The sequence below is a fragment of the Ursus arctos genome, unplaced genomic scaffold (assembly GCF_023065955.2).
Source record: "Ursus arctos isolate Adak ecotype North America unplaced genomic scaffold, UrsArc2.0 scaffold_16, whole genome shotgun sequence".
In the NCBI taxonomy this organism is placed as follows: Eukaryota; Metazoa; Chordata; class Mammalia; order Carnivora; family Ursidae; genus Ursus; species Ursus arctos.
Genome location: NW_026622830.1, coordinates 33,161,749 through 33,175,641, shown reverse-complemented (window position 1 = coordinate 33,175,641; position 13,893 = coordinate 33,161,749). Strand labels below are relative to the sequence as shown.

Genomic DNA, 13,893 nt, shown 5'->3' with positions numbered 1-13,893 from the left:
TGTTCAGCAATTTTTTTAGGTTGTTTTTTTTCTTTTTTAGCTTTACTCTTTTAAAAAAATTTTCGAAAATATACATGACCATTTTAACCATTTTTAAGTGTACAGTGGCATGAAGAGTATTCACATTGTTTATGTGCTATTTAGCAGATGTTTGAATGAATTTGTTTTAAAGAGCAAAGGACCCAGAAACAGACATTTTCAAAATGCAAACATAAATTTCAATTTTGTATCTTTTTTTTTTCAAACAATGTTCCTTCCGGTTTAAGTAATCTGATAAATTGTAAAACAGTTTTTGCAAGTAGGACAGCACTAGTCATTATTTCTCACTGATTCCCCTTGGTCCTACCATTTGGGAAGCAAGTCATTGATATAAAAAGTCATTTCTATGACTTATTTTTCTGTTTAGTCGGGCTGCCATGGAAACCGGAAGCATGTATTCAAGCCTTTGTTAACAGGAAAGACATTCTTCATGCTGTTTTCCTATTTCAGGTACGTGTTTATATAATTATTTTTATTTTCAAGCTCTTAAAAAAAAAAACCCTTCCTTTTACCATATGCATATGTTTCGAAATGTACTTTTATAGAAATACCTAAAATTGTTGCCTGAAATTATACACTGCCTGCTAACAGATAAGAGAACTTAGCTCACCACTTGGCAAACAGCAAGAGTCTCATATTTGTGGAATGAATGAATAAAATAATATTTCCTTTACTAAATCCATTTATAGAGCAGGAAAAAAAATCTATTTTGCAAAACAGAATTTTGAGATAACCAAACAACACATGTAGCATTATACCTAGCAAGGTCCATTACATAGCAGTGGTCCAATGTAGGATCAGTATACCTGGGTCTTACTGATGTCTTATTTTTTTCTCTCTTCTGGTGTTAGTTTAAAACCTCTTCCTCCTGAACTGGGTTTTGTCTTCCATTCTGGGTTACCATTACATTTCACTGGTGTGGTATTTCACCACTCTAACTGTATTGTGCTCCCAGGTGTATGGTTCTGTTTCTTGCTAACCTGCAGAACTACACAAACTAGAACCTGTGTGTTGCTTGTTAACTGCTAGATCTCCAGTGTGTAACATATAGTAAGTCCACAATAAATACTTACTAAATAAATAAATGCAACTTATGAGAAAGGTGGAAGTTGGTAGAATAGAATTCCCATAGGATATCAGATTCAACTGAAGTCATTTATAAAAGATTCCATACACATAATTTCATAGAACAATATGCTTTCCTAAAACTCTAACCCTTGTTTATTTACCAGCTGTGAATTAGGACTTCTTATTAAAGATGAAAAATTAATGAGACAATCTAAATAAACACAATGTTATTTTTATTACCAGTTAGATGTTAGCACATAGAAAAGAAACCATTTCAATACAGCTGATTTTCTTTGCCTCATTTTTCTTTGCCCAACCCGACTGATGAGGACATCCTAAAGCCTTTGGGATCAGTGTAGGAAAATAGGAGAAAAAATATTTTTGGAGACATGAGTTAAAATGAGCATTGTTGAAAGCTGAACTGAAAGGGTATAGGGGAGGTGTTTGTAGAAAAGCTACTGACAAGTCCTTACATCTTAAACAAGGCTGAAATTCACAAATCTTATTTATTTTCTTTTCCTGGATCTCATGATTTGGCGAAGTGAATGGAACAGATTCATTTTGTCCTATCTGAGCAGGAGGAAGCCCTCAATCCAACACTCTAAAGATCACACCTAATGTTCAAATACTCTTCTGTAATCCTCCCTGACCACAACAGCTAAAGATGGCACATTCTTCTTCTGTATCCACAATCTGCATTTACATACTTTCATTATAGAATCTATCACACAGTTTTCCCCAGGTTTTTTATATTTCTGATTTTCTACTAGACTGTGAATTTTTGAGTGAAGTGACTATCTCTTCTTCAATTCCTTTGTGTCCCAAGCATGCTGCCAAGCATATAATAGTTACCCAATCAATGTTTGCTGGTAAAACCAGGACATGGTACCCGACCTTAGGTCTTTTGTCTTGTAGTCTAAGACTTGGCCCACCACATCATGCTTCCAATACAAAACAGATCATCAGTGGTTGTTTGTTGCTATTGTCATCAGAATTTTTTAGATGTACAATCAAGAAGAGTAATATAGTCTGAATCAGGCCCATTTATTCCAGAAACTGCAAAGTATTGGCAAACTTTAAAAATGAAGTTGCTTCAATTCCATGCTTGGATACAAAGAATCCCTCAAGGGAAAAGATTCTTTTAAAATTTGATAGTAGTACTGTTGGCGATTGTATTTCCAGATTCCATAGACCAAGTTATGACATATCCACATGCTAAACTAAAAAAAAGAAAGAGATGGGGTGCCTGGGTGGCTCAGTCATTAAGCGTCTGCCTTTGGCTCAGGGTGTGATCCCAGGGTCCTAGGATCGAGCCCCACATCGGGCTCCCTGCTCTGCGGGAGCCTGCTTCTTCCTCTCCCACTCCCCCTGCTTGTGTTCCCTCTCTCGCTGGCTGTCTCTCTCTGTCAAATAAATAAATAAAATCTTAAAAAAAAAAAGAGAGAGAGAAAAAAACCCCATATATGCAAATGAAAAACTACTCAGAGGAAAATAATTAATATTTACTGAGCACTTATTGTGTGCATGCATACAGAGTGTTACTTACATGTTTTCATTTGATCCCATGTCAACTCTATGTGGTTGTGACCCTTTTCAGATGCAAATACTACAGACATGGCAGCTTACAAAACTTGTCTAAGGTCCTGTGTGTGTGGAGCCACTATGGCTTTGAATCCAGGTTGTGTGATTCCATAACTCATACTGTAATCCAACAAATTAAATGTTCACATCAACTTAATTCTCAGTATTTTTGTTCTAAAGCTATAAGGTAAAAGTTGAGTTGGCCATAGAATACACGAAATAATTACAAGTAAATTTACTCATACTACACCAAATTCTCAGTGTGATATAAAGATAGAATTTTGATATTAGTGATTTTAAGAGTCACAGCTACATAAATGATTGTATTTCTGATTTATATTCTGGGTGTATGGCATAGGAGAAAGGCAACATATTATAGTCATCCTGGGAGAAGTTTTTTTTTTTTTTTTAACATTTTATTTATTGTATTCTTTAGTAAATTTATGGTACTCTTTTTAAAAAGATTTTATTATTTATTTATTTATTTATTTATTTATTTATTTATTTATTTATATTAGAGAGAGAGAGAGACAGAGCACAAGCAGGGAGAGACAGAGGGGGAGAGACAGAATCTCAAGCAGACTCCACACGGAGTGCCGAGCCCGATGTGAGGCTCGATCTCATGACACTGAGATCATGACCTGAGCAGAAACCACGAGTTGGATGCTTAATCGGCCATCCAGGTACCCCCTATGGTATTCTTTAAATCCAAAATAATCATTGCTTTCCTTGGTGTTACATATAAGTTCATAAATATAGTAAAATTTATTTTTAAAACAAATACACTTCACCCTTGAACAATGCAGAGTTTTAGGTGACCCCCTGTCACAAAATCGAAAATCCATGTATAACTTTTGATTCCCCAAAAACTTTACTAATAGACTACTGTTGATTAGGAGCCTTACTGATGATAACATCAGTAGTTGATTAACACATATTTTGTATGTTATATATATTCTATACGGTATTCTTACAATGACATAGCCTAGAGAAAAGAAAACGTTATTAAGAAAATCATAAGGAAGAGAAAATACATTTACAGTACCGTACTGTATTTACTGAAAAAATCCACATATAAGTGGACCTATGAGGTTTAAATGCGTGTTGTTTTGGGGTCAGCTGTCCATGGATTTATTCCTATCTTGTTCATTAAAGTGCCAGTGCTATGCAATGACTATAATACAACTCCAAATGTCACTGAGCTATTTTCAAGTTAATAAGTCTGAAATCAAAGGGAATTTGGTACAAGTAAACTACTTTCAGTTCTCAGAAAGTTTGTGGGTAAAATGGTAATTTTCTGAATATGGAAAGGTCTCCGAAGGTCTCCCTGGAAAATATGTTTGGATTATTAATAGAAGGACAGTAATTGCTTTGTCTCTCTTTTTAGATACAGTGCTACTTTTTAACAATTAAGGTAACTTTGGCAAGCAACTGTAATCTCTAAAGGAGTACCCTCTAAAGGAATGTGTTATTCCACTGGATCGTGTTGGCCAGGATACAACTTCAAGTGCATTAATTATCCCTAACAATGTGCACAAAGATAATGTTTAAAAAATCTCAACAGGATATCCACTGTGTTTCTGGTAATGTATCTATTTACAGAACACAATTCAATCTAGTCTGAACGACCACTGGCTATGAAATGAGGCTCCCAGATACGCAGTGCTATCTACCATTTATATAACCTTTTCTTCTGTGGAGTGTTTAAAACACCTCTTGTCAGTGTATCCAGAATCTTTTTGCTAATTAGTGGATATTTTCTAGAACCGCTGTTCTGTAGATATGAAATTACAACAAAGATTTAAAATATAGTCATTTAGGGAAATATTTACTTCCTATCTCTGAAACTGACTTTGGTTTTTAGATCTTTTGAGAGCATCCTAATTCTACAAGTTAAGTCCTCCAAGTAAAGTATACTTTACTATGAATAATGATCTTTCAAGACTTCATAATGGAGGTTTATTCTGTTTTTTAAAAAGTCTCCAATTTGTTTTCAGAAAATTGTCATAACATCTAATTTATTAAAGATAAATTTTTTTTTTCAATTTAAACATAAGTCCTGTTATTTGAATCTCATTTTCTTTTAAAAATGTCTCCAGTTGATATTGGTCTGAAAGCATGAACCTGTAATAGACATAGTGGATTGTAAAAACTCAATTTATATTTATTGACTGAATTGTCAGAATCCAATTGTTTAGAAAATTGCAATTTACAGAGAATTGGTTGATGGATATGATTTTCTATTCAGCTTCATTTTCTATTCTTTCTCCCTTGGCTAGATTTATAATAAGTTAAAATTTTTGGTCATTGTATTCATAAGATGTAATCCAGTAGAGGTAAAATCAGGAGCAATTGCAGAGGAAAAAAATTCTTTCCTAAATTCATCTCTCAAGCTTCCTTTTTCTGCTTAAATGCAGAGGTCTTTTTTGTTACTCAGATCGGTTAATTCTTTCCAGCCTCAGGGCTTTGCACACATCGTTTTCTTTTTCTGGAATGATTCTCTCTTATTCGCAATGGAAGCACTACATGCCTTTTGCTCCTGGCACCACTCCCCACCCCACCTATTTACACTTGTGTTGGTCCACGTGTTGGAGGAGCGCCCCCAGAAATTCTGTGGTCCTTGAATCCTGGGACCATATTTTGTTTACTACCACATTCTCAGTGCCTGAGGGCAGGTAGTAAGAGCTCAAGAAATAATTTGTTGAGCAAATGATGGGACCTTAACTTGCCTCTCTATCCTACCCCAGAGCATCTAGGAAAGAGCAACAATAAGTTCGATCATTTTACTTTGCTTATGAAAGTGAAGGTTAAAATGTTTGGGGGAGCCTCTCCAAGGCTCTGTCCAGTATTGGCAGCATCACCAGCTCTTGCCACCTACAGCAGGAAACTCAGAGTGGGGGAGAACTCTTTCTTTTCTTTCCGTTACCTACCAAAGTCCTTAATAAACTTCACTTTTCTGAAAAGTATTCACAACAAGAATGGGCTGACAAATTTAATAATAGCACTCAATACTATTTCATAACCTAATGATAAGTTTAGGAATGGCTTCTTAACTTCATTCAAAGCAACTTGAACATTGCCAGAGTGTTTCAAGAGGCTCAAAGTTTCTCCCTATAGTGTAAGTGTTATCCTTGGGAAAGAGCTTACTTGTTGCTTAGATACTAGGATAAAAATCATTTGCAATAGAAAGGCAAGTTCTGCATATAGCCTGAGAACAAGGTTTCATACAACAGACTCCGCTCTCCCAGAAACGATGGTAACAAATAATTTTAGAGCCAGTTATATAGAAATGCATTGAAATGAAGGCAAATTAATTTAGGTGGGCAACATATATGGAGTGCTTCCAATGTGTTGGGCCTAAAAAAAAGGCATGCTAGGTGGCTTTTCTCTCATCCACTTTACCACCATATGAGCAATGTAGGTGGTCTCCAAACTGAACCTGCACCCCTCCCAGCAAAAACTTGGTGGGCACAGCCCTGCAGAGTATGTCAATATATTTACATCTAAACATGTGCTACCATGTTAATTGCTTATTAACTTACACGTTTTAAAACTAGACATTTAAAAAGGTTGGAATACGATGAAATTGTTATTTCAAATATCTTCCTAATCATAATCCATAATTATTAGCTAAAGTCTCCAGGGATGTCAACAAACGATTTGTTATTAAGGAGAAATTTAAATTCTTAACAATATAACACTTCTTGGCCGATACCTTTTTATATTAGATGGTTTTTATTGTTCTTATTTTTTAGAGAGATTTTATTTATTTATTTGAGAGAGAGAGAATGAGAGAGACAGAGAGCATGAGAGGAGGGTGGGTCAGAGGGAGAAGCTGACTCCCTGCTGAGCAGGGAGCCTGATGCGGGTCTTGATTTTTGGACTCCAGGATCGCAACCTGAGCCGAAGGCAGTCCCTTAACTAACCAAGCCACCCAGGTTCCCCATTAGATGGTTTTTAAAAATCATTATTTACAAAGAACAAAGGTCTTTCTAGATCAGCATATTGGGTTTATGGGAATGAAAGAAAATATAATTACAGTGGCCCCATATATTGTAAATACTAACAAGTGAGTCCTATGGTTTTCTTAATTTAAAAAAAGTGTTTGGGTGATATGTGGGCAAGTTATGTTTCAGTATGATTATTCACAGCTATTTAGTAGTGCTAATTTTAGAAAAGCAACATGCTCACCCTTGAAGATGGAAGACTACAAGCCTCTAAAGCAGTTTCAACTCGCTTCCGGTCTGCTGAGAACAAGCGGTATATGCTGGGAAGTGAAATCACAACAGTGAGATATGGATCATACTTACAGATGACACCAACCGAAAGTATCCCATTGAATCAAACCTTTTTGTCGCTCTAGAGATCCATGCTCCATGCATCTGCATGTAGGTTCTAAAAGATCTATGTATGTGCTTTTCCAAATCAAAATGTCTAATATAAAATCAACATCTTGAGGCAAAGGTGATGACCCAATTAAAAAATATTGCACTAAATAGCCTCTAAGAGTAAGCACTAAAATACATCCTTGATAACTCTGTCTCCCTGCTGCGACCTATTGCTCTAAAGGAATACATTACTAGTATTACTAATAAACAAGTAATCACTACTATTACTACTAATAATTTAACATTGTAATGAACAGGAGCCTACCAGTAGCTAGTAGGTCAAAGGGTAAAGATTAAGGATGTGTTTTCTTTGATCAGGAATTTGGTTCTAAAAAATAAAATTTATGTGTATCAGCTATACTTCAATAAAAAAGTGGTCAACTTATGGACAAATAGAGTTTAAGTATTATATTAAAAATACAATTGAATATAATAATTTGAATTTATGGGTTCTATTGAAACATGACAAAATCTAGCATCCAGAGCCCACCAGTCCCACAAGGAAAATGGTAGAGTTGAATTGTCGTTGTCTCCTCTAGATGGGGCTTCACTCCAGCTCTTCGGGCTCCTGGCCTGCTTCATCCCATAAAATTGCCTGACTGGTTTCTGTTGACATTTGAGTTTGCAGCCCCCCCTTCAAGGCTAGCATCATCTTGGTAGAAAGAGGCACTGAAGTCGCCCAATTGCCATGCCTAGAATAGATCTGAATCTCAAATGGCCTTTTGGGCTTAACTGTAAGTTTCCCCCACCCCTTCCCCCCTCTTCCTGCTTTGCTGTTTCTTGAAAATGATGCCACAGGAAAATCTCTATGAGGAAACCGGCTGCATTGATGTGAACATGGAGCGTGAGGGAGAACGGGGTTACCATGCATTCTCAGACTCCCACTTGGGCCAGTGGAGAAACAAAACAGAGCCATGGCACGGAGTCAAATCTTTGAGGAAAGAACATGAACACTGACTGGGAAATGCTCCCGTAGCTTACTTTTTGAGAGGAATGCGCCCTTCTGGAGTGACTTGCAGCTTAAGCTTAGTATAGCTGTTGGAGAAGCAGAAAAACAAGTATTTAATCTTTAAAAAGCTGTCTATTAAAGAATAAAATACATCAGAAAGGGCTCACGCGTATGTACCATTTGCTGCATCTTAACAAACTGTCCAGGTCTCGGCAATAGGCCCCCTGATCAAGAAATAGAACCTTCTCCCTTTAGCAGCATCCCAGAAGCCCCTCCTGAGCCCCTTTCCAGAACCAGGCCCACAAAGGGAACCAATATTCTGACTTCAAACAACATAGATTTATTTTTGGCCATTTTTGCACTTCACATAAACGGAATCACGTTCTTTTGTGTCTGGCTTCTTTCGTTCAATATTACGTTTTTGAGATCCATCGTCATTTTTTGCTTATAGCTGTAGGTTATTCATTCTCGTTGCAAAGTATTTGATTGTGACAGTATAACTACTGCATTTATCTCTTCCACTGCTTATGAACATGTGGACAGAGAGACAGAGCAACAGAAATTTCTAACGCTGCTGATGGGGTGTGTAGATTGGGATTACCACTTTAGGAAACTGCCTATGACCCATCAATCCCACACCTAGATGTATATGTAGCAGAAATGCTTATAATGTATTCATCAAAAGGCGTGTTCTAGAATGTCCGTAGCAGCTATTCATGGGGAGACACTTGTTGAAAGGGACATTTGCAACAGAGAATGATTAGCCAACCAGAGGTTTTACTAGCTATAACATATGACATTTCAGATAAGATGTCCTCTTTATCTCTGTGTTCCCTTCCACTAATACCACCTGGCACAATAGATGTTGTAGAAATGTCTGTTAGATAAAGGATGCTAAGATCAAAGTCAGTAAAAGGACAGAAGAAAGGAAGGGAGTAGGGGGAGGCATTAGAAGGGTCTTCATGGTGACAAACTAAAGAGGAGATGATCATATAAAGAAAAAACATGTGAGTGAAGACCTATGAAGTACTAACAGTAAAAGGAATTCACAGAAGAGTGAGAAATAAATGTAGGCTGGAGTCTTCAGTCTAGAATGATGGGTATGTCTTACGGGAGAAGAGGGAAAAGAGAAAGGTAATAAAATAGAGGACCACCTAGTAATGTTTCTGCTTGTGGTTTTGATCTCAAGGCTTCCAACCTCCTGGCCATCCACAGCTTCCAAAGTGAAAACAGCCAGCTTTCCTTGCTGCTCGTCTGGCAAAAGTCATTATTTTCCTTGGTCAAATTATTTTTAGAAAGACTGTGTAATTCCAGAGTGATTGGGTAATCCTGTTTTGCTTCTCTTTCCCTCTCCTTTCATTCTATGCTTTCCTCCACATCTTTTTCTCTTTTCTTACTAACACTTTCTGTGATGGTCTAGGGGCAGGAATCAGGACATCAGCCTATTGATTTAGGTAGGCAGGGAAGTTATTATAGCATCTATCAGAGATCTAAGACTTGAGAGAAATCAAGTACCGTATGTTCTCCTTTCTCTTTGTCAGATTAATAATTGATATAACACAGGCAAATGCAGAAGCAGAGGGCTCTCTGAAATTAACAATTTTTGCTTCGGAGCACAGCTGTCTGGATTTGGACGTGTCTCCTTATTGTGTGTCAAAGGGTTTGACATTCAGGGGAGCTCAGCCTAACACCAACGTGCAGCTCCGAGGAAAACAGCGATCTGTCTTGGAAGTTTTCCAATTCCAAACAGTGGAGGTATCAGTTCTCTAACAAATCCCAAAGGGAAGTTTATGTTTATCAATGGGAGAAGCCAGGGCAGCATAAACAAAAGACTCACAAAGGAGAAAGGAAACTGACTCAGAAGAAGCAACACCCTTAGTAATAAAATTAGAGCTACTTACGCTTTTTCCAGAAATGCATCTCTTGACATGTTTTGGGCCAGCAGGTTTGTTGCCAAACTGAAAACCTCATTTGTCCATTCCTGAAAGATGTAAATCACACTTGCATTAGCTTAAATACTCTCTAGTCATTAGACACATGTTTTTAGCTAGGCAGGAAGGAAAATTAGTTCAATTTGTATGCCTAAGGAATCTTTTTGTCTTTCTTTACTTCCTTCCTTCCTCCCAGACTCACTCCCTCCTTCCCTCCTCCTTCCCTTCCTTCCTTCCTTTCCTCTCTCTCTTTCTCTTCCTTCCTTCCTTTCCTCTCTCCCTCTCTTTTTTTTTGTAAAAATTACATAATTAAATTCAAATCCCTGATTATTGCTCCTTTCTAAGGAAATGCTTTTTACATATAAACAAAATTTTGTCTGCTTTTAAAAATCCCTACTGATAGGGAACTGGCATGTTGCCTTTCAGTAACCAAGTACTTTTTACTAGTTTCCTAGCATTATGAAGAGATAAAGAGTTATAAAAAAGTTGAAAATAAAGTCAAATATATTTTGATTACACCTGCAGATGTAATCTTCCTGCTTTACTACTCAAGCCAAAACAGCTATACAAGGGAAACTTTAAATGTTAGTTACAGTTCTAGAAGTTCTTGAAACCAGTTGCAGTCACAATGTCATACTCTCCCTCCCCCCAATTCTGTCAGTCCCTCACTACTCCCTTAATCTTAATCCCTAACTCACACCACTCACCTCACATCACTCTCCTAATCTTATCCCTACCTCACACCTGATCTCACTTGGCTTCCAAGAAAATGGAAAAGAGCAAATCCACACAAAAAGTTGAAGTTCCATTTTAAGTGATGGTTTTGGACACAAAATTAACATCCCCCCGCCCCCCGCACAGCTTTTCCATCTAATTGTATTATTTCTGCTGTTGTTTTGTTGCTCTTCTGTGTTTTGCCTCTGACTTAAGGCAGTGATAATATACCATCATGTAATATAGTAACATTTGAGTTAGGAATTGGGGTATAGAGTGCTGAAGGAGGGACGAGGGAATTCTAAGCAATGAAAACTGGGAGAAAAACCAGTGGTAAGTACACATAGTAGGACTCAGAGGGAATGGGGAGGAGTCTAATAAGAATTGGAAAAAAGAGAGGGTGTTGCAATGAGAAAAGTAGAGTTAGGGACAGACTATGGAGAGCATTTAAGTCTGTTGAGGTATCCGGAGATAATTTAGCAAGAAATGCGATATTACTGAAGGCCCTTTTTTAGGGTGAAAGATGAGGAGAGTTGAGGCTAGATTTCGTGTTCGGGAGATTATCTGGTGGCCATGTGGAGGATGGAGTTGAAGCTGAGAAACCAAAAAGAAGGAACTCAATTATGAAGCTGTCCCAGTTTAGGAGAGAATTTTGGAGGCCTTGAACTCTATACACTATTGGTGGAGGACTTGGAAGATGTAGCACAGAGTAATTGTGAGTGAAGCAAAAGAACTGACCACCAATCTTTATGTATAAGCACAGAAGCATTGGAATGACTTTTTAACATCTTTAAAATAAATTTCCTCAAGTTTTATCATTTTAAACAAGAGTAACTACTGCCCTGGTTTTTACAATATGTTTCTGGTATAATATTTTCTGAGCTAAGGGTCAAACTTTAGACATTCCCACCTCCATGGCAACTTTCTGCATTGGTAAAAGCATCTGTAATTGAGGGCAGTGTACCATTTTGTATGTTTACTGGGGGCCAATTCCACACCAGAAATAGGTACAGTGAAGGCATTATGAAGAGTTGGGGAAATTTCAACTGGGTCCGAGCTACAGATATAATTTAAATGTGAGCTAGATATATGTTTTAAAATTTTCTAGTAGCCACATTAAAGAAGTAGAAGTAAACAGGTGAAACTAATTTTAATAATATATTTTATTTTAGCTCCTATTTCAAAAATATTATTCATGTACTCAACATAAAATGGAGATATTTTATATTCTTTTTATATGCTTAGGCTTTGAAGTGAGGTATGGATTTCACATTTACAGCCCATCTCAGTTTGCATGGGCAACCTTCCAAGTACTCAGTTAGCCACAGGTAGCTGGTGGCTGTGGCTGTAGCTTTTGGTTGGTGCAGTTCTTCTAGATCCTTAGATCTTTTTATGGGTCCTTTATAAAGCTAGCTGAAGGACAGCATCATCGCCACCTTTACCACACAGCCACAGTTAGCTTATTCAACAAGTCAAGCATAACTTATTTTCATCACATTCTCAGAATGTGAGTATTTAAATTTCCAAGTGTGGAATTCCTAGAATTCACTGGTTTCCTGCAGCCTTTTGAGATGTTCAAAAGATCTGACCCAGGCTACATCAAAGATTCAGGGACTAACGCAGTGACCAAGGGAACTTTAGAAATCACCCAACTCTTGGTTGTGTACTGGTCTCAGTCTATATCCCAATGAGCTAAAACAGCATGTGTCTTACTTTGGTTTCCCCAGAAGCAGACCCAGAGACGAGGATTTATGAAGAATGGGTTTATTATGAAGGGTTTTCTAGGCGACTGAGCAGGACTGGGAAGGGGGTAGAAGGGTTGAAGGAAGAAGGAAGAAGGCAGATGGTAAGTTTGGCTTTCTCCATCTTGATATAGATCACACGTCAAAGTTGAGTTTTTGATGAAGAACAAGGGAGCTGGAGTGTGGCAATCCCCATGCCTTTAGTCTTGGTTAAGGGCTGCTGGAGAGCATGGAAATCCCCAGGCACTTCCTGGTTTCCTTGATAGTAGGCAAAGGGGGTTCCACATCCAGAGGGAACAGCCCACAAGGAGACGAGAGTCCTGGCTATTGGAAATGAAAGCATCTGTGTATGAAAGTGGAAAAGGACTGGAAGGGACACGGGCAGAGCACTGTAGAGCTGGCTATAGAAGGATAACATATTTCAGGACTTTTGGGTACCAGAAGTAGCTACATTGTGCAACCAAAGGCTTGAGGGTATAGATTCCATATGTTCTAGAGAAGTGCTTCTGAAACTTTCATGTCCACAAGAGAGGAAGAGGGTCTTGCTGAAATGCAGATGTTGATTCAGGAAGTCTGGAGAGGGAACAGAGAATGTGCATCCCAAACACAGTCTGCTGAACCATGCTAGGAGCAGCAAGGTTCTAGACTAGACCTGCAGCACTGATGGAAAATTTGGTAGAAATGAAGGACTTTAAGCTCCACACCAGATCTTCAGATTCAGAATCCACGTATTTTTCAAGAAACCCTTGTATTTTTTATGCATATTAACATTTGTTTGAGTATACCGCTGGGCCAGGAATAGCATGTTGAGTAGCAATGGGTGCCAGGACCCGGTGTAGGAAACATTATTCTAATCTCTGTCTGCTTGAGCCCCAAGCAAATAAAGAACTTATTTGGGTTATTTGTTTGAGAATAACCAAAAGGCTCTCACAGCTGCATTAAGAACAACATAGCTAAAAAGCTGTGGCCAAAGGCACTTAAAGCAGCCTTGGCTCATCCTGAGATTACGGCATATGCTTTGCTGGAGGATAGACTGATCCCGCCCTGGCAGGGTTCTCATACATCCAATGCTGGGCCCTGGTGAGTTTGGTACTGGAAGGACAGCTTCTGATTTCAATCTGGAGGGTTGGTTTTTCTATTTTGATAGACAACGTTCTGATGATGGCCACTAAGTTTGGCTCTGCTCATACTATTTCAACCCTGAAGCTTCTTAACTGACATTTTCTGTCTTACGGTCAACCTTTTCTCATACAGGGGACCACAGAGACCTGAATGAGAAAGAACAGATCATGAAGGTCAGCCTCCATGGAATTTCATCTGGAGTTTAATTGCACGTGTTTGTGTCTTAACATCAGCAAGACTGTTTCTGCAATTCCCTCACTACATGGGGGTTCTGGGGGACTTACTGAGATGCCAGGCTTGACACCATTATAGATACCAAGTTCTCCTACCTGGTCACAAAGTGAACACACTTTTATTTC

General features: G+C 38.0%; 1 protein-coding gene across 6 annotated transcripts in view; it reads right to left on the bottom strand.

Moving 5' to 3' along the window:
- The window catches only part of PLCB1 (phospholipase C beta 1), a 661,927-nt gene that overhangs the window by 204,913 nt on the left and 443,121 nt on the right, over window positions 1-13,893 (bottom strand). For all 6 annotated transcript variants that reach the window (XM_044385688.3, XM_044385692.3, XM_044385690.3 and 3 more), the window contains 3 exons: window positions 9,927-10,006; window positions 8,058-8,111; window positions 6,880-6,955 (listed from right to left, as the gene is read on the bottom strand). In XM_044385688.3, the coding sequence (XP_044241623.2) occupies window positions 6,880-6,955; window positions 8,058-8,111; window positions 9,927-10,006 (210 nt within the window). The remainder of the gene's footprint in view (window positions 1-6,879; window positions 6,956-8,057; window positions 8,112-9,926; window positions 10,007-13,893) is intronic.